We start from the raw sequence: 23371 nt of genomic DNA, 5'->3' as shown, positions 1-23371 counted from the left end.
CATTTAAAATGTGGCTACAGCGGCATTTTATTTAACTTTCATTTAAATTCAAGTGTAAATAGTCATATGTGCCCGCTGCATTGGAAGATGATGGGTAGTGGTGCCTACTTAAGGTCATGAAGCCTCAGAATGCTGGGGCTGGAAAGGACACTGTTCCCAGTTCTTCCTTTTGCAATGAGGAAATAAAACCCCACCAGGCTAGGGAAATAAAGCAGGAAGGGCAAAGGAACACAGAGACTCAGCGGGAGACCAGGGCCTGAAGCCCAGGCTCTTGCTCTTGACTTTGCACAAAGATGCTGTATGCAGATGACGCCTGCTGTTGGAATCCTCCCCTTCTGCCCCCCCACCCCGAATCCCAGGAGGCTGCAACCCTAGGGGTACTGAGGGTTTGGTTGGACCACTCAGTGCCTCATGTTTTTTCATCAAAATTGGGGTGAGCGGCTATAGTGAAGGGACAGTTAGTGGCTTCAGGTGGATCTCATTCCTCAAGCTATACTTGCTCCGCAGACAGCATGGGGATGACAGTGGGAGAACAGACTTCAGCCTACGGAGTCCCCAGTCCGTGAGATGGAGGACAGCAGTGTATGTATTTGTGTGCCTATGCATGTAGCCTCATACCAGGATGTAGGAAGCTCTGTCTCTGTGACAGCACCAGCCCCACGTGACCAGGTGAAAAAGCCCCAGAACCTGAGTTGGATGGGCTGGGTTCTAGGCTTGCTTCTTCACCACCTTTCAGGATCCCTCCCTACTTGATTCTTCAGAGTGACCTTGGGCAAATACCTCCCATTGTTTGGGCCTGTTTTCCCACGTGTGAAGTTGGGTATTGGTGGGATCTCTGTAAAGTTCTACATTTTCAGATGGTGGTGCTGTAAGCTGTCTGTGTAAACTGCCTGCCATGTGGGGCAGGGGTGAGGTCTACAGAGGATGAGGGACAGGCTGAGGGGAGTTTTGCAGGGCACACAAGGCAGGACTGGCTACCTCAGCAGTGCAGAAGTTGGAATCAGAGCTGGCTTCTGTGAGCTAGGACCATTTTTCTGACCCACGGCCTACTGTTATAGCATTAGCCTTGGTCCCTGAAGGGCTAGAGGGGCACAGGAGTGGCTCTCTGCAAACTTTCCAACAAAGGTTGTGTAAATGAACTCCACCAGAGTCCTGCTGACAGCAGAAAGATGGCATCAACCTGGTATGGAGGAACCTGTACGTGGGGGTGAATGTGTAACTTGTTGGTCTTTGTCACCTTCCTATCCATGCATGACACATAGCTGTCCCTACCTCTGTTTCAAACTTGAATGGACCCAGGTATAACGTTTGTGAACATGAAATCTTTATTCAGCTTTATTCAAAGCGGGGAAGGGCTGGTGCAGGGGGCAGGGCAAGTGTCCAACCGGAGTTCCAGGTCCAGTGTTCCCACAAGAGGGCACAAGCCCAGGCAGAGGAGGTTCCTAGAGAGTGCTTCAGCTCTAGGTTTGGGCTTGAACTGAAGGCAGGGTCACCCAGGTAGCAGAGGGCCTTCAGCGAGCCAAGGCAAAACCAATGCGATTATTGTGCCGATCAAACTCGGTGTAGAACTTGCGGATGAAGCTGGCTCCCAGGACCCAGACTGGCCCAGTGGGTGGGGGGATGTCCAGACCATGAAGGGCCAATGTGCATAGGTCATCATTTCTGAAGGAGTCCTGACAAGAAGCAGGAGGGTTGCTCCACTGCCCAGCTCATGATCACCCTCTGTCACCTTGCCTGGTCCCTACAACTGTCTTCAGCAGTATGCCATTCTTGCCCCCATACTCCCTGGGTCTGGATCCCGTCTTGGCCATCTTAACTCAGCCTGATTGTAGCCCTCGTAGATGCAGGTGCTGTGCTAGACACTAGGCAAGCAGTGTGTTAGGCCCTGTGTTGCCTTCAAGAGCTGCCTTCCAGGGCTGGGCATGGTGGTACATGCCTGTAGTCCCCACTACACAGGAGGCGTAAGTAGGAGGACTGTGGCCTGAGGTTGGCTCTGGGCAAAAATGTAAGACCCTATCTGAGAAATAACTACACTTATTACAGTCTGGCTCAGCTTTTGACTAGTTCTTTAACTTCTCTAAGCCTGTGAACATGAAAAGCATAGAATTTCTGGAACTCTTTGATGAGAAAATGGAGACAGAGGGAAGGAAGGTGACAGTATTTTGTCAGCACTGCTGCACATCAGAATCCCCTGGGGAGTTTTGAAACCTGTAGTTTCTGGGTGCCACTCCTAGCAGTTCTGATTTAACAGATGTGGGTTGTGGCCTGACTGCTGGGATTGTTGAAGGTTCTCCAGCTGACACAAACAGCCAAGTTTGAGAGTCACTGGACTTGCATGTAATCTTTGCATTATGACTGTCCCTCTTCAATGGCCCCTGCCCACCCTTTCTCTCTGCATCTCACCTGTAGCACGTAGTCCGCACTGGTAAGTATGTAGGCTCTGCCTCCCAGGTGGAAGGAGATGTCAGGAAGTGTGGGCACCTTGTTACAGTTCACGACATACTGGGGGTGGGGATAAAGGGGTCCCTTTTCAGTGTGGATGCTCTCAGCACACAGAGCCGTGTACTTGCGGCCTGGCTCCTCTGCTGGAGTTGGCTGAAGTGCCCACCCTCCATATGAGACATATGACACATGAGAAGGAGAAGGCCTGAAATGGCCTTGTTTGCAACCTAATGCTGCCTGGGATGATTTCAGGGCTCACAGGTGGTGCTCCCCACCCCTGGTACCCAACCCTTTTAGCATCTTACTTCATCTGTGCTCTGCTCCTCGGCCCCCAGGGCCTCCATGACCAGCCTCAGGGAGCTGGTGGGACCCGAGATATAGGATGCACCGGTGTCCACCACTGCCATGCAGCCCTCCTCACACAGCAAGGTTGTAGATCCCACAGACACCCTGGGGGGGGGCACAGTCAGACAGACAGAAGCTGGCGAGCACCCCAGGTTCCATCTTTCCTGAGTGGGGGTGGTGACAGGATGCCATGCAGGTGATCAGTGATGCATTGGAGGAAGAGTGAGGCAGTGAACAGACAAGGAAAGGTGCTGTCTCCTGCTTTTGGCATGTGACCTAGGCACCTCCTCCCCGCTCCTCAAAATCTCTCCATTCACCATCTTGGCCAGACAGGCAGAAAGCAGATGTGGCTGTGATTATGGAGTGGCTGCATGCAGAGAGAGAACAGGATGGGTGATCCTGCCCCGTCCCCTCCCCACCCAACCCTTGTGGCCAAGCAATTTAAGGAACGAAGGAGGTTGAGTATTCCTGACCCCTTCATTGTGATCTGCCAGGAGCCGATCTTGCTGACGCTCACATAGTGGAAATTCCCCTCGTAATGCTGGGGGTCACTGCCCCCCAGCAATAGCTCTCCCCCCAGCAGGTGGAAATCCCTAAAGGAAAGATCAGCAACTCTTGGAGACCCTCAGCCTCCAACACTTTGAGACTCCAGCAACAAGGGAAACTTGGGTGTAGGGCAGAGAGCTTTGGAGTAAAGGAAGGGCTCTGGGGACAGATGGCAGGGCAGGAAGCTGTCATTTGGAAGCACACAGAACACACAGCATCTCCTCTTGCTAGTCCTCCCAAGCCTAACAGAGGCTTTTCCAGGGTATTCCAGCTACACCCAAAACCCACCCCCAGAAAGGTCACAGAAAAGGAGTAGGTACAAGGACAGTGAGTAGCTGCAAATAAGATGCAAATGGTGCCCCTGTCATTTGGGTCCAGCAGGTGTTTGGAGGGACTCTGGGGAGGCTGCTGTGGGAGGGGCAGGGGGGCTACAGAGAGCAGGACAGGGGTAGAGAATGGGCATCCAGAGGAGCTTCTAAGGAGAGTTTGGGGTGGGTGGCATGCGTGAGTATGGGTCAGGTGCCCAGGGAATACTAGAGGGTCAGGACTACAAGGGAGGTTTGACTTGGGATATCTGCCGAGAGAGGACAGCTTGTTTCAGTCCAGCCTCACAGGCCCTGATGTTGGGCAGGAAGATTAGACAGTCTCTTTTCATCTTTCAGGCAATGGAGTCACCAAGAGGTGAAGTCTTTTGCCTGAAGTCACGCACAGGCCTTGAGTGGGGGCCTGGCCTGAGGCCTGTTCCCCTTGCCTTCTCTGCACTGCACAGTGCCTATGCCCCCAGGGCAGCTTTCCAGGGTGTGTTTGTGTGTGATGTGATTTTCTAGAATTTTGACAAGAGGCACACGGTCCTGTGCACGTGTTCAAAGGTGTGTAGTGCGCATGTGCTCTTCTGTGCAAGTTGTCAATTACTTGTACCTCTACACAGTAAGTGTACAGGAGCCTGTGGTAGCACGACTTCCCTCCTGCTACAGCAGGATCTTCCGGATGCCGCTTCTTCCCAGCCCAAGGTAAAGGAAGACGCCCTCTGCTCACACAGCCTCCTGCTTCCTGTTTGCTGGATCCTCATCCTTTCCGCAGCCCCAGCTCCTGTGTCCCTATTTATCTCCTCTTCACATTTTCAATCTCTGCTTCCCATTGACCTCTTCCTCCACCCACAACCATTGCTCAAGCATCCTCTGGCGTTTAAAACACCCCCCTCCCTTTCCCTGCTTCTCTCTGGATCCCACTCTACCCCTACCCTACCTCCCCTTCCTGGTTGAATTTCCCAGGGCAGTTTATATTTAGTGACCTTCACTTCCTGTTACCCACCTCCACTCTTAATTGCTTTCATCTGGCCTTGCCTCCCCCCTTCCTCTAAAGAGGCTCTTCCCCCAAGGCCACTCCTGATTGCAGAGACTCTAATTGGTGACCTTTTCTCAATGCCTCCTTCTGGTCACCAACCAGAGACTCCTTTTACTTCAGACTGTGCTGGACTCCACCCCTTTCCTCTACTCTCTGAGTCTTATGTTCCTACCCTAACGACCTTGTCTCCAGACCATCTTTCTGAACTCTTGTAATGGATCATAGCCCTGTTTGAGGAGCTGACCACAGCTTCCCCAGGGCTGAATTGAAAAGCAGCTGCTGCTTTCAGTACTGGGTGCCCTGTAGGCTTACAGCACCCATCATGTAGTATTTTCTGTCTCCCTGTTAAAGTGTGAGCTCTGCGAGGATTGAGGAGGGGATTGTCTCACTTGTCATGTTCACCGCTGTACCCCTGGAGCCCATCACAGTTGTGGGGCACAGAGCACTGATTTACAAACGAGTGAGTAAGTAAACAAACAAACAAACAAACAGGAGGAGCGATGGCCCTCCCAGGGTGTCCAGGTTGCAGCAGTGCTTATTCCCACCCCACACTCTCCTCTCCAGTGCAGCACCTCCATTAGGACGTTCTGCCATGATGGAGCTATTCTAGACCTGCAGGATCCAATATGGGAGTCACTGTCACTGTGATAGCTGGGCATGGGAAATGCAACTAAGGAACTGAATGTTAATTTCATTTCATTTTAATTAGTTTAGACCTCAATAGTGGCATCCACATTGGCTCGTGCAGCTCCAGATATTGACTGATTACCACCGAATAAGGAACACAAAAACCCTGACTCTCCCAGCTCTTCTGTTCCACCCCCCCCACACACACACCCCTTTACCCCCTACTCTGGCCCTAGGGTTGCAGGCCCACCTGCTGTAGTAGACAGAGAAGACATCCTCCTTAAGCACCCTCTGGGAGATGATGTGGTCAAAGACAGGAGTGACCCCACCGACTGCCTGTGCAGGGAAGCCCATGCCGAGAACACCGTCAAACTTGGCCATCATGAAGGGTATTAGAGGCAGCTCTGTGACCTCTCCAAATGTCTGCATCACTGTGATTCCGCCCACCTATGAGAAAAAGAATCAGAGGAGACCGAGCCCACTGCCCACCCCCAACTGGAGTTCGGTCTGGGCTGCCACACCAGGGACCTCAGGGAAATCCTGCTCCAGGTTACCGCAATTTGGGGTAAGACAATTCCATCACCATCACCTGCCACTCAATACACATCTGTTCTTGGTATCCAGAGAGAACTGGGATTGACGGGTGCTGTAAGGGTGTGGGGCTGAGAAGGTGGCTCTGCCAGACAGTGACAGAAAAGATGCCAAATGCTCTGCACCCACTCCCCAGTGGACCACTTTCACATTAGCAAGACTGGGTCTCAGCCCCCACCCCATCACAGGCTAAGGATTTCTCTAGCGCAGCCAGGCTGGCTCTTCCTGCTCCCTCCCCCGATTCCAGACAAGGGGAGAAGGGCAACTGATTTCCCCTGGGGTTCCATGTGTACACTTCCCCTGATTCCTCCACAGCAAGGGAAAACTCCTGAATGAGAAGGGGTTAGTCACTGGCCAGATGAAAAGGAAACCAGGCCCTGCCACTAACCCCAAACTCGACCCTCAGCTGTGCCTGCCCGTAAGACACTAAGCCTGACTACAATGCCAACAAAACCCTAACCCTGACTTTCAGACCAGGAGCTGGTTAAAAGCCCAGTTAGAGATGGTGACCTCAGGCAGGTCACTTGGCTGGAGGCTGTGGAGGCTCCACAGTCCCACGGCTTAGATGCAAAAGCCTCCATCAATCCCCCAGCGGTAACCAGGAGCTCTGATTTTCTTCCCCATGGCTCTGCTTCTTTGCAGTCCCAGCAGAGTGTTCCTCAACTCCTCAGGCTCCAAGGTGGGCTGGAATGTATCTGTCTCTAGTGCCAACCCTAGAGAGGTAGCAGAGGCCTGAGGCAAGAAGGGCAGGGGCCAGATGACCAGGGGCAGCCTCACTTACGGTCACTAAGTCCTGGCTTAAGAAGCCTTTGACCTTCCCCGATCCGTAGTGGATGGCGAATTCCGTCCCATTCTCCATGTAGCTAGAGGATTCCGAGGAATCGTAGAGGCTGTGGATCTCTGGCAGAGGGACACAGGCTCAAGTCTGTATCAGAGCAACCCAGGCTTAGAGGCAGGGCAAGTTGTAGGCATGACTGGTGTGGCTGAGGACTGGTGTGGGCAGATATAGGGACAGGGTGGCCCTGAGGTCAGTCAGGGCTTGGAAGACTATGTTTCATCAATCAAGGACTGTTTCTCTCTGGCCTCGTTTATTTGCTCCCACTTGTGAGATTTTTGTCTCAAACGAAGCATTTTTTAAATTCATTTGCGGTACTGGGGCTTGAACTCAGGGACTTCACCTTGAGCCACTCCACCAGCTCAATTTTTTGTGTTAGGGTTTTTTGAGATAGGTCTCACGAACTATTTGCCTGGGCTGGCTTCGAACTGTGATTCTCCTGATCTCCTGACTAGCTAGGATTACGGCCATGAGTCACTGGAGCCTGGCTCAAATGAAGCATTTTAAAGTAACTGCTAGCACTGATAACACCAGAGAAGATTCTGAGCAGAGTAGGCTCTCAGTAAGAGGTTATTGACTAAGGCTGGGATGGAAGAGTATAAAGTCCTAGAATGGGTTTGAGAATTTGGTCCTATCCCAGTCTCAAGGATGCTGGGAAATGGCCTTCTAGGTAGCCAGGTAGATCCTAGAGCTGGCTCTTTTACCTTGGTGGTCATATCAGGAAATCAGGAGACATCTTCCTCTCTCCTCCCAGGGCAGGTGGGCACAGAGGCAGAGAACTCACTAGTGGCAGGAGGGATTTAGCTGGCACGGGGCCGAACTGTACAAGCATAACAGGGCAGAGGCATAGGGAGAGGCCACAGGGCCTGGGTCTCACCACAGGCAGTGTAGAGAGGGCTGCACTTGGTGGAGGGCACCCAGAGGTTGGCAGAACCCGTGTCAAAGATGACTTTGAAGGTCTGGGGTGGGGTACCGATGTCGATCTCCCCATAGTACTGGGTCTGTTGGGGGGGCATAAAAAAGAAAGAGGAGGTTGGTGGGAGCTCCAGGATGGGACTTGGGTGATGGAGTCTTGCCTGGTTCCATCTGTGGCTCTTGGGATGAGGCTAGGCAGATCCTATAGTCTCTCTGGGTTTCCATTTTCCTTCAGGGACTGGGTAGGGACATAGCCCTGTCCCCTGGATTCCAGGATATAGGAGACTCAGTGAGACACAAAAGCAAAATAAAAACAGTGAAAATGGAACAGAAAACTGCTGATTTTGAGGCATCACTGGAGCAGGAGATGCCAGGCTGTGCAAAGCTTGGTCACAGAAACCCTACCTGAGGTCACACACCCCTCCTTCCCTAGGGATGCCTGGCTTGAGGCCTAGGCCCAGGTTCCAACCTAATTCTGCCTTTGACTGGTCTCTGGGCTCCTTCCTGGGTCCTCCCACACCCCACCGCCCAATGCCTCAGGCTTTCTAGCTATAAGGTGGGAGTTTTGCAGGGTACTCAGGGGCTGTGGTTCTCAAACAGTATGGCAGAGTGGGCCTTGCAAGTAAAGAAGGCTTAGGTCCCAGTAAGAAAGGACACAGGGAGGGGGCAAGTAGTGGAACCAGGTACTCACGTCCAGATAGTTGGTAAGAACTACAGGGGAGGTGGTGTTACCGAAGAAGAGCCTCTTGGTGACCTGGCTCCACTCAGCATCAAGCCTGGCCATGTCCACTCCCCTCTCCTTGAGGCTGTCCCGGACTGAGGGCGTTTTCTTGAGGAAAATCCTGGCCCAAGGTGGAGGAAGAATAAACAGCAGCATCCTGTACTCCCCCCAGTATTGGCACAGTTCAGAGTTCCCTGCTTTTAGCATATCTACTGCTAACATTAGTCTAAGCACCTAAGAACCACTTGTGCCCTAGGACTTGTAAGGAACAAGGACAATCCTTCTCTGGTGCTAAATAATTGTCACCTAACTTCTTGCCATTGTCCCATTTTGATCAGACAGGTTACTTGTTCCTTTATTTATCCATCTATACATCCCCGATCTTGTATCGAATACCTCCTCTGTCCCTCACTGAGCTGGATACAGAAATAAAATTCATTGCTGCCTTGGTGATACAGGATTTGAACTCAAGACCTCATGCTTGCTAGGCAGGCGCTCTATCACTTGAGCCATGCCCCTAGCTCTTTTTGCTTTAGTTTGTTTTTCAGATAGGGTCTCATACTTTTGCCCAGGCAAACCTCAGACCATGATCCTCCTACCTCTGCCTCCTGAGTAGCTGGGATTTTACAGGCATGTAACACCACACCTGGCCCTATCACTGCCTTTTAGTAACTCCAGCAGGCAGGGAGACAAACAGGAAACAAAGTGAGTGATATCTCTAGGGAGATGAAGATTGGCAGTGCCTCCTCCTAGCTGAAAGGGGAAGGCAGTGCCATGTGGGACCTGTAGGTGGCAGTAGATTCCCACAGCAGCCTGCAGGGGCTCCAGGACCCTTGGGGGCAAACACTGAGCTAGGGTTGTGTGGAGTGGACCAACTGAACTGGGCTGGACAGAGGTCAGCATCTCCAGAGTACTCATGCACCTCGCCATTGGAAAGATGTGTCTTGGTCCTAAGTCTCTCAGCCTCTGATCCTGACACCTTCCCATCACCTTTGCCAGGCAGAACTGAAGAGACTAGAAACTCGTGTATAATGAGCTTTGTGTGTGATGGTTAGCACCCAACTAGGCAAAATGCACAAAAACTTTGTAAACTAGCTGTCCTGTGTTACAGATGACAAAATGAAGGCTCTCAGCGGGTGAAAGTGACTCAGACATAATAAAGGCGTGATTTAAGGCTTGCTTCTGGTCCCCTTTCCCATACACTCTCCTGGGCTTCCCACATAAAAACCATTTGCAACAGCCTGGAGGAAGTCTCCCCAGCTGTTGGTCAGGGATCCCAAGGATCAAGCTTGACTTCACTCTGCAGTGGACTTTCCCAGACCCACAGAGATGCCCTCTGTCTTCTCAGCAGCTAGTTCTCCTGACCTTGCACAATCCTTTCCTTCCCACACTTCATGTGACCCACACATCCTCCTTTCATTTGCCCAGGAACCTAAAGTAACTTTCTGCACCTAGCTGCGTAATATTGTAGCAGAAATGAATTAAGAGTCCTATCCTAGCTAACTGTTCACAAAATAGTTGCACAATTATATTTTTATTTTTATCTTCAATCATCCCACAAAATGGGTGCTTTTCTTATCCTCATTTTACAGATAGGGAAACAGAAGGTCAGGGAAGGTTTAACCCCAAAGAAGGTCAAAGGTGCCTTTTCCACTGCAAATGGTTTTTGCTTTGGATCTCGTTGCCATTTCCCCTTTAGAAAATCCCTTCCTTCTCCCCTTCCTTCTGCCCTCTAGTTCTGTAATCCTTAAAGTCTTGGCATGTACCCCACATGGAAGCTTGCCCCAAGGACTCCAGCCCACACTGGCCTCCCTCTTCCTGGACTTCCTGGGATTCCTGGGCTCCTGCTCCATTTCCTCTGGGTATTCACAGCCAGCACTGTACAGTCTATGGGGGTGGTGTCACATGCTGATTGTGGCGAACGTGGTTGGGTCTCCTTGCTGCTGTGTGATTCTGAACATTACCTAACCTCTCTGGGCGTCTTCTGAGTCCTCCCCAAGACTCAGTGTTCTCATTTGTAAAATGGTGAAGTTGAATTGTTGGGGCATAATTTGGGATGGACACGCAGAAAGACTGTGAAATCCTAAGCATTTTATAGGCTGAGCAAATTTTCCTGCTATTGAAACCTGCCCTCCCTCTTACCTTTAGGAGTTTTGCAGGTCTCCAAATTTCCTGCAGTCCCTAAACTAAGCACCCTTTTGCACCCTTTCTCTGGGAGGCCCTCTTCTAGACCTGCCTCCTCCTTTTCTCCAATCTTACAGAAATGCTTGTTTGCACAGGCCTGGCACCCCATGGAGGTCAGGGCTTTCTCCTCCCTGCTTGGGGCTGCTGTAAGCCTTTTGTTTAACATGGATGATAATCCACTTTGTGGTTGGAACAGCAGCTGGGATCTTATAACACACTGGTGTGATGCTCACAGCTTTACACACATTATCTCACTAAATCTTCAAAGCAGCCTAGGAAGTAGGTTCTGTTATTATCCCTGCTTTAAAATTGGTGCACTGAAACTTGGAGAGGTTAGCTTAGCAATGGTTCCAGAGCTAGCTCCTTCTGCTAGGGGAACAGAATTTAAACCAATATGACTCCAGAAGATACATTTAACTGCTATATCTTGCTGCTTACCTGGCGGTTCACGGCACCCATGCCTTTCTTAGTAATTAGACTGCTATCTCCTTGGGGAGACAGGGCATGTTTTAATTGTCTCTGAGTTTTCCACAATACCTAGAATCATGCTGTGGGTAGTGATCAAAAGAGATGGTTTCCAGACCAGCCTAAGGCCATTTATTTATTGGCTGTGTGACACTTGACCTCTCTGAACAGGACCATACCTCCCTGACTGGATGATCATTAGGACTATTTGATCCCACATATCTGAAAACTGGGGGTGTCAAGAATTGGGAAACCCCTGTATCCCTGCTACCCTTCTCTCCCTTCTCTACCCAAGTTACCTTCGGAAAGCGGCCGTGTCTGTGGGAAGAGCGAAGGTGCAGGAGCCCCAGAGTACCAGCAAGAGTCCCCAGCAAGGCATTCTGTCCCACCTGTCCATGCTGCTGCTTGGTCTCGGCTCTGTGGGGTCCAGTGAAGCCTAGTGGCTCCCTGAGCCCTTCATTTATATATTGCACACTTGGATGGCTGTGATTCTGCTCTGCCCTGATTTATTATTCTGGGGCAGATGGCAGGGCAGCCAACAATAAATCCCACTGTGGGACCCAATGCTTAGGTGGTTGAAGGGTAACCGGATCTCACATGTGGAACAGAGTGGCTGGAGGAGGGGGCTGTGGGAAGCCCCACTGTACCCAATGATGTCAGACTCCCCTGGCCTGGCCCTGCAATCCCCAGAGTGGACAGTGACTGATGATGACTAGCACTGATCAGGGAAGAAGGTTCCAACCCTCAGTCCAAACCCTATGCCCTGAATCTGCGTCCATTGTATTGACCTTGCCTTTGCCCTTCCTGGCTCCACCCAGACCTATCTCATTTCTCATCTGAAACAAGAGTAAATCTTCCTGGCTTGTGCTTTAGAGGGAGAAGCAGCTCCAGGTCTAACTCTTTGGTGCAGAGAACTGGGTGGGGTTGGCAGTTCATCCTCCATGGAGTTATTGATGGAGAGAGAGAAGGGAGTTTCTCAAGATCTGGGGAGGCTTATGCAGAAGGGATTAGGGTAGCTGGTCTTTCAGCTCATCTTCCTCCTGCTGGCCCTCTCTTTTGGCTGGTCTCTCTGCAGCTCTCCAAACACATGCCTGACCCCTAAATCCCAAGTGGGTGCTGTTTATTTACCCTAAAATGCCCTCTCTGGGCTTCTTCCTGATCATTTTCAGAGCCCACTTCAAGTCTCCCCACCTCTTCTGTGAAACAAACTCTGTTTCCACCTGAAACAGACTGCTTTCTGCTGTGGGCTCTCACTGCATGGCCCTCAGGCCTTCTCCAGGAGCAAGACCTCCACTGCCCTTGCAGCTGTGTTATGTACATATGAGGTATCTGCCTCTTGCCCATGATGAGGCTTAATGTTCTGCAATGGGCAAAAAAGAGCCCTGAGCTAGTTGTCAGGGTCCCGGGTTCTAATCTTTCTTCTACCATGAACTTGCTCTGTAACATTGAAGTTGGACACCTCTCATCCCTTTTCTGGGCCTCTGTGTCCACATTTGTACCATGAATCAGATGGCTGGACGGGCCTGAGGTCAGATCTGGCTAGTCCAGCATTCTGTGTTCTGTTCCTTCTGGTGCTGCTTTTGCGTTTGGTGGGCAGTAAAGACAATGACAGGAGCTAATTTCTGTTGCTGGTCTCATGCTAAGGAAGGTGTTTTGACCTCAGTGGTAACACCCTTTCAAACGATAGGCCTTCTTGGTGAATTTTCAAACACCATGATAGGCAATGGCAGAATTATTTGGGGACAGGGAAGCACTTTCTAGAACTTCCCAAAGGAGTACCTCATCAGATTGAATGAAATTGATTAAGCATCACTGGCAGCTCTAGGGCACTTTCAATCCTTTTACATTCTTTAGCAAATATTCACTGAGCCGTTATTATGCCAGGAGCATCGCTAGATGCTGGAGTTACAAAGGTGACAGAAGTAAACACAGTTTCTACACTTGTGGGGCTTACTACCATCTTGCGGGAGAGATTATCACGACCACCCCAACACCAAAATAAAGAAATGAATAAAAATAAGTAAATAAATATACAATAGTGGCAATGGCTATCACCTGTAAGGGACCTCCACAGGGTTTTCCCAAGGAAGTCACACTTAAGTTGTGACCTGACAAATACACAGGCAGTGAACAGCTGAAGAGGGAAAGCAATGGAGTCTCAAGAGGAATATGTACAAAGGAGAGAGAGGGTGTGGTGAGAAAAAGGACCCAAAGAAAGCCAGCACTTTCTACAACTAAGAAATGAATGGGAGAGAGAAGTGAGGCTAACAAGAGCTAGCATTTATTGAATGCTTGTCATGCACCAGGCACTATTTTTATTCTCACAATAACCACATGAAGCAGTACCATTGTTACTCCATTTCACAGATGAGGACACTCAAATACAAGAGTGTTCAGAAGATAACTTGTCCAAAGTCACCTGGACAATAAATGACAGAGTCAGACGGTAAATTAGACCGGATGACTCAGAACCCATTACACAGCTGAGTGGAGTATCAAGCCATCTAGGTTCTCAAGCCCTTGTTAGGAAGCTGTGTTTACCCTAAGACCAGTGGGAAGCCATTGACAAATTTGAGGGAGAATGGTGTAATTGATGCATTTTGCAAAGATGCCCTGGCTGTGTAGACTGGCAAGGACTTGGGATGGGTCCAGAATAGTGTGCCATGTGTCACGGAGGAGACAATCACACTAGAGCTAGCTTGGACTGGGGAAAGTGGGCATGGTGATAATGGAGAAGATTGGGGGATTTGAGAGAAACTCAAGACCTGGTAATACGTGGGATATGGAGAGTGAGGGAGAGAGGATCGGGAGGCTCTCTAGGTAATAGTATGGTGGAAGAAGAAGAGGGTTGGAGAGGTCATGAGTTTGAGGGCCTGTGAATGTGGGGCTTCTTTGACATCCCAGGCGTGCTGTCAAGTGGCAGGTACATATGTAGACCTGGATGAAAGTTTATGTATTATTTGCAATTGGTATTTAATGCAATGGGTATGAACAAAATGAGCCAGGGAGAAGGTAGACAGCAAGAAGTCTCAAGACCCCAAGCTCCAATGGACAGTGTAGAAGAAGAATCTGCAAAGGAGGCCACAAAGAAATGGCCAGAGAGGCAGGAGAAAAGCAGCAGGTGTCCCCAAAGCCACAGAAGGGTGGTTAAGGAGAGGTGGTGACGATGGTAACCTGCTGCAAGATTAGGAGAGAATCCAATTAAAATGTCACTAATCAGGCTATTTGTGCTCTTGGTGGTGACTCAGAGGGATGCAAATCCAGACAGGAATGGGTTGAAAATGGATGGAAAGCACAGTGGTGTCCACCGCAGATTCATATGTTGAAATCCTAACTCCTTAAAATGGTAATATTAGAAGGTCAAATCTTTTGGGAGGTGATTAGGTCATGAGGGCAGAGCTTCCTGAATGGAATTAGTGCCCTCATAAAAGAGGCCCAAGGGAGTTCTTTTGCCCTTCAATCGTATGAAGACACAATGGAAGAAGGTGCCCTCTATGAACCAGGAAGAGGACCCTCACCAGGTATCTCTTCTGGCCCCAGAACTGTGAGAAACAAGTTTCTATTGTTTATAAGCTGCACCTCCAGTTTAAGGTGGTTTCTTACAGCAGCCCAGAATGACCAAGAAAAGTAAAGAGATGAAAGAAATGGAGTCACAGGCAGCAATTTTGAGAAGTTGAAAGGGAGGGGCAGTAGGGTGATAGCTGGAGGTACATGAGGAGTTTTCTCTTTCTGCCTTCCTCCATCCATCCCTCCATCCCTCCCTTCTCCCCCATCTCCTCCTCCTCCACCTTCTCTCTCTCTCTCTCCCCCTCTCTCTCCCCCCCTCTCCCTCTCTTTCTCAATATATTTTCTCTCTCTCCCCCTCTCTCTCTCTCTCTCTCTCCCTCTCTTTCTCAATATATTTAAAGACACAGAAAGGACTCAGTTGAGAGGAAGGGCTAATTGGCCAACACAGGAAGATTCCTGAGAGGAGGGGCTCACAGGGTGCGTGAAACTTGGCCCCCAAAGGCAGCCCCTCCCGTGGCACAGGAGAAAGGAAAGCAAGGCTTGTGGGGGAGTTTATTTTCTTGGTACTGGAGGCTGAGGGACTTCCTGCCTGGTGGTTGTTATCTTCTCTGGCAGGCAGGAAGCAAAGACCTCTCCTGAGGTCTGGGGATGGGAGGGGATTTAGAGGTGAAGGTTGGAAATCATTATGGAAAGTGGGAAGAAGTTGACATTGGAAACCAGAGGATTTTGTGGGGGCTGAAGACACTTAGTGGCTGGAGATAAGGATTTTTTTAAGAATCTAGTCTTCCCTGCTCTGACTTTTCAACTGCCACCATGGCTGTTTGGACATGAATGCAGAAAAAGCATGTGCCCAGCTTCCTCAGGGCTGAGGTGATCGGAGCCAAGGAGCCAAGGAATTTGGGGTATGAGTGAAAAACAAAAAAAAATTTTTGAGACAGGGTCTCACTATGTAGCCCAGGCTGGCCTCAAACTCAAAATCCTCCTGCCTTAGCCTCCCAAGTAGTGGGATTACAGGAGTGAACCACACTCCTGGCACAAAAATGTTATTGAATGGTAGACTGTGGATCTAGGGAGGGTATAGAAGACAAGTGAAGACAAAACAGGATGACTGAACTGGAAGGTAGCAAAGGACATGGGCGGATGAGAAGAGTAAGCAGGGATTGTGGGAACAACTGAACCACAAAGCTGGAGGTGAGGAGCTGGGGACACCAGGAGTTTGCTAGTTTGGAAGAGAAGCAGTTCCAAGTGATGACAAGGGCAGAGTAAGACAAGGGGTGGGGTGGCTGTTGAAAGCAGGGCACCCAAGGAACTGGGAGGTCAGGGTACAGCTGGGTCACTGTCTGTGTGGTTGGTGATGTCATTTGGAAGGATCGCAGAGGGCATGAGGTGGAGGAAGTCTGTAAGTCAGGAGCCAAAGTCCAATAAATGACAGGGCAGGACCTGTAAGTCCAGCAACGACACAGTGAGTGGGTAGAGAAGGTCCAGGCAAATAGGCATGGCTGGAAGGAGGAGGGTTATCTCCCAGTGTCTACGTCAACCCCTGGGAAGTGAACAGACCAGTACTACGAGAACACAGAGGTAAGCAGCATGTCCTCATTCACAGTCAGGGGCAGAGTGGGGACTTGCATCTTCCCTGCATCATACCCTGTGTTACTTGTGGTGGCTCTGCCCCCCAATCTCCTATTTCCCCATCTTGAGGCCTCTGCTAGTAAAGAGTCTGTCATGAATCTCAGGCTTAACACTGATGCTATCTTTTTTCCCATCATGGTTGTGACCTATTATGACCAGTAAAGATGGCTACTACTCACCCTTTCTCTCCCTCCCTGATCCCCAAATCCTAGAGGAGAGGGAGCAGGAAGCAAGGAGAAAATAAGTGTGTGTGTGTGTGTATGTGTGTGTGTGTGTGTGTGTGGTGGGGACTATGGAGAGCTGTGTGGGAACATGAGTCTCTCCAGTCACCTTTATCAAGCACATGTAGTGTGTTGTGACATACTTTGAATACTCATGTCCTCTGGTCTCTTTGCAGCCCTGTGAAGTGGGCAGGGCTCATCCCCACTGCTCTAGTGAGGATGCTAAAGCTACAGAGAGCCTAGGTAAGGACAGAACTGAGGGCACCACTTTTGACTCCCTGTCTATGACTGTGGGTATCAGGATGGTTGAAAGAGCCGATGGAATTCAAAAGAGAGGGGTGCTGAGCTGGGTCTGGCTGGAGGGAGTGATGTCAACTCTACAGAGCTGTAGTGGGGGGTATAAGGAACTTCTTAAAGCCTCCACTAGCACAGATTAGACCCCAGCACAGGGAGGCAGGACCTTCAGATATATTTTAGGTCGAGATGCAGGATTTTTCTAAGGCAAAGGAGGGTCAGGGACAGGCAGTAGACCCAGGCCCCTCTCCAACCCAACACAGCCGCTCTCCTCACATCTATCCCTGCCTCCTGCCAGTGTGTGCAGCACACTTACCACCTCAGCACACTGCTGAGACCAGCAGTAATACAAGTGTGAATGAGAAGTGACATCAAACAGTACCACTCACTCAGCTGCAGAGTTGCAGGGAGCAGCAGAGACCAGGAAGCAACTGCTAAGTGGGCAAGAGTGTCTGGGTGATAGCATGGCCTTTGCTTCTCTTGCCTGAACCTCAGCACAGCACCTGGGAGAGGAACACTGGACAGAAGGGCCTGGACCAGACACTGGGTACCATCGCCAAGTAGACCGTCCATAGTCTGGAGGCAGAATGAGCCAGGATCCTGACGCCAAGTTCTATCAGCCAAGGACCCAGGAGAAACTTAGCAGGAAGCTTAGCTTCAGGGCGACCTGAAGCCCTTAAAGGATGTTGGAAGGGCAGGCAGGCAAAGCATGTGACATTAGCTCCCCTCCAAGGAAGTGCTGTCTAGCTGCCCAGCAGTTGTGTGAGGGCTTTGGGACCCTGGAGGCTGGTGCTGTACTGTCAAAGAGCTTCTGAGGTGGGAGAGGGAGCACTGACTGCCTGGGACCCTCCAGCTCTGGGCTTTGAGGAGTCCCTGCGTCCTGACTCAGCTGGGTGGCCTTCCCTGAACTGCTACCATTTCCACTGTGGGGGAGGGGCTACTCCAAGAGGCCTCCTTCCCTCTGAACTTGGGCCTTCCAGCATCTTGGTCCATGGGACAGGAAGGAGGGTGTACCAGACTGTTATCAGGTCATCTCCCAGGCCCTCAGCCCAGGGCTCCAGTTTTTCTCACAGAAGTTCCCCAGGCCACATCTAGGCCCAGTTTGCGTCACCTTGAGGTCAAGGCATGGAAGTAGGATAGGTGGGGGCAGAGGAGAGGGTTTTATTGCCCCTGCCCTCTGCCTGTAGGGCAGAGTGGATGTAAGAACCAGTCAAGGGAAGCATAAATCCAGGCTGAGCTGGCCTTCCCCTCCTGCTGCAGATCCCATGGCTGGTACGTCACAGAGGGATTGGGTGAGGGAGATTTCTCAGGAGACAAATGGTGCTGAGGGTTGATCTAAATGTGGCCCCAAATCCTACCCTCCTCATGATAATAAGCCCAAGGAGATTTTGGGGCTGGGGATAGTCTGGGTGAAGGAAGATGGAAAATCTGATTGGTGCTTCTTTGAAATAGGCATGTATTTACTCCTGGCATGTACAGGTCCAGGAGAAGATAGCAAGAGGTACAAAATGAACTCATTAAGCTTCGTGTTTGGGAGCCAAACATCTCTGGGCTGGTCCTGTTTCTGTTCATGAAAACCAAATGGGGAAATGGGAGAAGGATGAAAAATGGACACAGCTTTCTTTCACCTGTCCTCCTTCCCACCTCATCCTTTGCTCCCCATCCCTGGAGGAGCCCACATGGCTTCTCAGTGGAATTTTTCAATCAAAGAGGGCACTGAGCTCAGTAGAGATGAGCAGCTGAGACCTTGAGGGGAAAGAAAGACCCAGAGTGGATTTTAATAACCTCCAGGGCTGCCCTGTGTGGGTAGAAGAACAGATGGAATGAAAGTGGGATTACTCAGAGCTCCTGGGCAGGGGTTGGGGCTGGGGCAGAACCTTGGAGCTAGGTGGGAGTAGGGGAGGAGAGAACTGAGTAGCCTTAACTGTTTGTTGTGGGGATCTTCAGGGAATGGGAATTCAGCCATAGGTATACGGTGATCTCAACCTAGACCTGTTGAAGCCATCACTCAGGGAAACTAAAGGCAGGCCATACAGGCCTTAAGAGCTGCAGGGGCCTGGGGGAAGGAGAGGATCAGCAAGGGGACTGAGGAGACTTGGTTAGTAGAGCCTGGTGGAAGGTTCCTAAAAGGAGATGCCCTCACCGTAGAGGGGCATACAGTGCACCTGGAGACATGAGAACTGATAACCTAAGAAACTGCTTTTTCCAGCTAGCACCAGGGTAGTATTGCGTATCGAACAAGCTGAAAGTTCCCTTTTCCAAAGGAGAGTGTGGGAGGAAGGTGGGGTGGTGCAGGGCTGGCTCTGCTGGAAGGGTGCTATTGGGTAGGAGCTGTGTGTCACCAGCAGGAGCACAGCTGGGGAAAGGGGATGACTGCAAAGTGTGTACCCCAAGAACACACTGTCCAGATAATGGGTCTCTTCCTCCCTTCCTATCACTTTTTACTAGAAAAAAAAATCCATGCTGTAGTTTTAAAAACCAATAAAGCAAAGTTTATGATGAGAAGAAGCAGTCTCAATCCTGCTCGTCCACCCTGCTCCCCAGAGACAACCATTCTCAACTCTCTAGGCTGTTCTGCCAGAGTGGGTCATCTGTACTCCTAAAGGTTAGGTGTATCCTGCCATTTCTTAGTTTTACATTTCGTGCTTTTTAAATGGATCTCCTTTTATGGGAGAGGAGGATTTCTCTCATACTCCACCCCTCCAGGTTTTAACAAAAACAAAGAGCAATTCACATTATTATGATTACATTCTGGTCACTGTGTATGATTACACTTCCTCTCTTGTGCAATTTCTGCCCTTCATTGAGTTCATCACCAACAACCCACGTTTTCTGGGTCTTTTCATGAGTCTGTGATGTGCCAAAGCCCTTTGTACCTGGTCCCACACCCAGGTGAGGAACCAGCAGAATTTTCTCCTGGAAGCCCACAGCTGCTGCAGTTACTCCGGGCTTTTCTCTGCAGCTGTCCAATGTGGCTTGGGGACTTTTTCTTCCTCAGTTTACACCATTGCTTAAGCAGAGCATATGCTCCCACAGCGTCTTGGGAAAGGCATAGGAGAAGTAAACATTTCTAGTCTGGCAGGACCACAGATGTCTCCATTTCACCCTTACTCTAGGTAGTTTCATAGCCTCTGAATTCCAGGTTGAAGGCATTTCCCTCTGAAGTTGGCAGTTGTTTTTCTGACTTGAAGAAGTTTGATGCAGTTCTGACTCCAGACTCTTCTGTGATAAGTTTCATCTCTGGGGATTTTCTCTGCCTTTTCTTCTGCCTGCCCTGGGTGTTTTCCCATTCATGACCTGGGCGCTCTGCCCCATGACCCCCTCCATCTGAAAATTCATGGCCTTCGTTTTGGCTAATTGTCCTGCATTAGTTCTTTGATCATGTCTTGCCTTTCTCTTTTCTCTCTTCTAGGAACTCAAGACATCCTATTAGTAGGATGTTGCAATTTTTAGTTTTTTTTTTAAATATTTTATCTCCCGATTTCTTTTTGTTTTGAGTTCTAGATTTCCTTAACTATGTGTTCCAACTCTTTTATTTCTTTTTAAAATTTTTGCTCTCATGCTTTGAACTTCCAAAGGTCCTTCCTGATCTGTTTATTCCTATTTTTATTGCATCCTCTACGTTTTTATGGATGCAAAATATTCTCTTATCTCTCTCCAGAGGATATTAATTACAGATTGATTGTTTTTAAATGCTGTCTCTGAGATGAAAACTTTCATTGCACAACAATGTGAATATACTTAACACTACTGAGCTGTGTTACAAACAGTTAGGGTTCTGAGTTTTATGACTTTTTAACCACACAAAATGTTCTCTCTGCTTTCTGCATGGTCTCTGTTTTCTGTTTGTTTGCCTTGGTCTCCTCTTCCAATCTACAGGTTTTCTTCAGTCCCTTTGAAGCCTTGACTCTTTTTTTGGCAGTACTGGGTTTTGAGCTCAGGGTCTTGAGCTTGCTAGGCAGGTGCTCTATCACTTGAGCCATGCCACCAGAGGCCTTGACTCTTGACTCTTCATTCATGGTTAAAAGAGGGGCAGGAGGAGAGGCCTGGAAACTCAGTGTGCACCAGTAGGGCTCTTGATGGGAGCCCCCACCACAGATGTGGCTCTGCATTTGCTTTCTCCTGGGGCACTCTCCAATATCTGAAGAGTTTTCCCCTGCCATCTCCTGTTGAGGGACATGTACCTTGCTGCCGGCATTCCTGGGGCAGAGTGAAGGAAGGGGCTCAGGGCTTACCTGTGCAAGTGTCCACACGGTCCCCTCTTTTCAACTATCCTATCCCTGTCTTAAAAGCTTGCTGTCCCTGGACAAGGGCATCAAGAGAAGTGGCCTCTAGCCTCTTCCCAGTAGAGTAGCTTGCCAGGGAGTGGCTGGCAGTGTTGACTGGGGGAGGGGAACTCAAGAAGTCCAAGTTCCACATACAGATTTTCAGTCCAGGCTTCATCCCCAGCAGACACCTTCACATCCATAGATGAGGTCTTGGGGCAATGGGAGCCCCTTTCTGGCTTTGTGGTAGCAGCCTCCCTTTGCTCTGCCAAGCCCTCCATGAAATTCCCATCTTTAAAATCTTGTTGTCTTTTTCTTTCTTCTCTTCTCTGTGCCCTTAAGGGTTTATACCACCTTGCTCCTTTGCTGTCTTTTAAGGGACTTAGGGATGGGACAGGCACCAATGTGCTGTGGTACTTTTTGCCATTTCGTGATGTAGCTGTTTGAAGGGGTAGTTGTAAAGATTATATGAGTCAGATATTAAGGAAATCGCAGGAAAGCAAGGTTATGATTATGGGGGGCCATTTGTCATGTCCTGCACACCCAGCAATCAGAAGCATGCCTTGCCCCAGGCTCCCCACTCTGAGTTAAACCATCTTATGTTCTGGTGTCTGAAAACAGAAAATGGAAGCAGGTCCGGAAGATGAGGAAGTGTTCTGTAGCTTTCTTTGGACTGATGTTCTTCACCTCCCCGTGACCATGACTGGGCCTGGATAAGCTACTGACAGGGAGAAGAGGAAGGCAAGGCAGATAGATGTCTGGCCCTTGGCCTGAGGCTTGACAGTTGAAGGCCTGTTCTGGGGAACAGTGACTTTGTCTGTGTTGTCACTAAAGGAGTCCAGAGAGGGATTGGGGTACAGTTACATTGGCTGCCAAACCTGCTTCCAAGACAAAACCTGGGTAGGAGGGGTCTTCACCCAGCTTAAAGAGAGACTGCAGCGTGCAGGAAGTTCATAGTGTTTGTAGTTAGAACATGGAAATGTGTCTGTCTGTCTGTTGTGTCTATGCCTCTCCTATTATGTGATCTTGGGCACACGGTTTAACCTCTCTGAGCCTCAGTTTTCTCTTTTTTGCAGGGGGGGTGGTCCTACTGCCCACCTCGTGCACTGTTGTGAGAATGAGATGAGGCACATCAGCCTCATCTCAGTGTTTGGCACACTTTAGTCATGCTAACATTGTTAAGAGTGAATCTAGAGGCTGGTATATCTCCCTACATCCCTCACACCCCTGGCCTCAGTATTCCTTTCCACAGGGACAGGAGACCAGCCCACAACTACTATAGAAGATTTACCAGACCAGTGAAGCCTGATAGACACTTTCGCCTCCCCCAACAACAGATCCCCTCACCTTCCTGATTTTTCACTCCTTGGGTACTGTCCAGAGGAAGTAGGTACTCAAGAAGAAGCAGGTTTGAGTACCCTTTGTAGCTCTGCCTCCAAGTCTTTGGGCACTGTGGCCCCAGCTCTCTGATCCCACCCAAAAGTCTGGAGAGGGGCCTTAGGTAAACCTGGGACAAGTAATATTATAGCCTTTCAGAGGCTCCAGTCATCCTCTCACCTCCCCTCCAGCCCTCCATTTCGGAGAGCAGGTTGGTTTAGAGTTAGACCAAAGATTCCTTTTGTCACCTGGAGACACCATCTTTTTTTTTTTTTTTTTTTTTTTCATTACTGGGATTTGAACTTGGCCTTGTGCTTGCTAGACAGGCCCACCCATCCTTTCCCAACACAAGGAGTCAAGAACTAGAAATCTGAGAGTCTCGAAGGTAGCAGTTGTGGGGCCAGCTGTTTACGGAAGCAGGGTCCCTGGATCAGCTAGAACAGAGATCTTGGGGGCAGGGGCACTTGGTTGCACTGGGAGCTGGAAAGGCCTGAAATGTGTTTGGAGGGGCCCACCGCCCACACAAGGTCATCAGGCACATGCATGTGAATATGCATGCAGTTTTTCATATTTACCTCCTTACACACTCTCACACAGTCGAACCTGCTTCTTCTATCAGAGAACACATTTCACTGTCCTGCCTCTAAAGCCACAGCCCCTCCCCTCTGCCACACTACACACACACCCAGGCTGTTTGGGGATCAAATGCCCTTCTGAATATCAACAGCATCACGCCCTCATGACATGCTATGACATGAGCTCACCACAGCATCAGTAATTTGAGAGATTCTGGAGGGCTCTTTCAAGGGTAAGGATGGGGGTGGGGGCAGGTTGTCAGTTCCCATGGCAGCCTAGTGTGTTGCCATAGCAACACAGCTCTGCCTACATCCTGAGGAGTCCTGGTTTCTGTAATGGATAAAACTCTATGGTGCCTCACTGGATGGGGGTGGGCTCTACAACCCCTCTGGGAAAGAACATTTCCATCCTAGACCAAGCAGGATAGGGAAACCCTGAAGCTATCAAATAGGCCTGAGTTGTGGGAGGAAGGTGGTGGATTTCCTGG

General features: G+C 49.9%; 1 protein-coding gene across 1 annotated transcript; it reads right to left on the bottom strand.

The window, feature by feature from the left end:
- Nucleotides 1-1315: 1315 nt before the first annotated feature.
- Ren (renin) lies at nt 1316-11437 on the bottom strand. Its single transcript, XM_020183184.2, has 9 exons — nt 11315-11437; nt 8337-8487; nt 7608-7731; nt 6677-6795; nt 5555-5751; nt 3261-3380; nt 2748-2892; nt 2404-2502; nt 1316-1673 (listed from the first exon to the last, which is right to left on the bottom strand). The coding sequence occupies exons 1-9, from the start codon at nt 11410-11412 to the stop codon at nt 1512-1514; spliced, it is 1215 nt and encodes a 404-aa protein (XP_020038773.1). The 5' UTR covers nt 11413-11437; the 3' UTR covers nt 1316-1511.
- Between the last annotated feature and the right edge of the window lie 11934 nt (nt 11438-23371).

Source organism: Castor canadensis, chromosome 11, assembly GCF_047511655.1.
Source record: "Castor canadensis chromosome 11, mCasCan1.hap1v2, whole genome shotgun sequence".
Lineage (NCBI taxonomy): Eukaryota > Metazoa > Chordata > Mammalia > Rodentia > Castoridae > Castor > Castor canadensis.
Note: the sequence above shows the minus strand (reverse complement) of the source record. Positions and strands in the feature narration are given on the sequence as shown.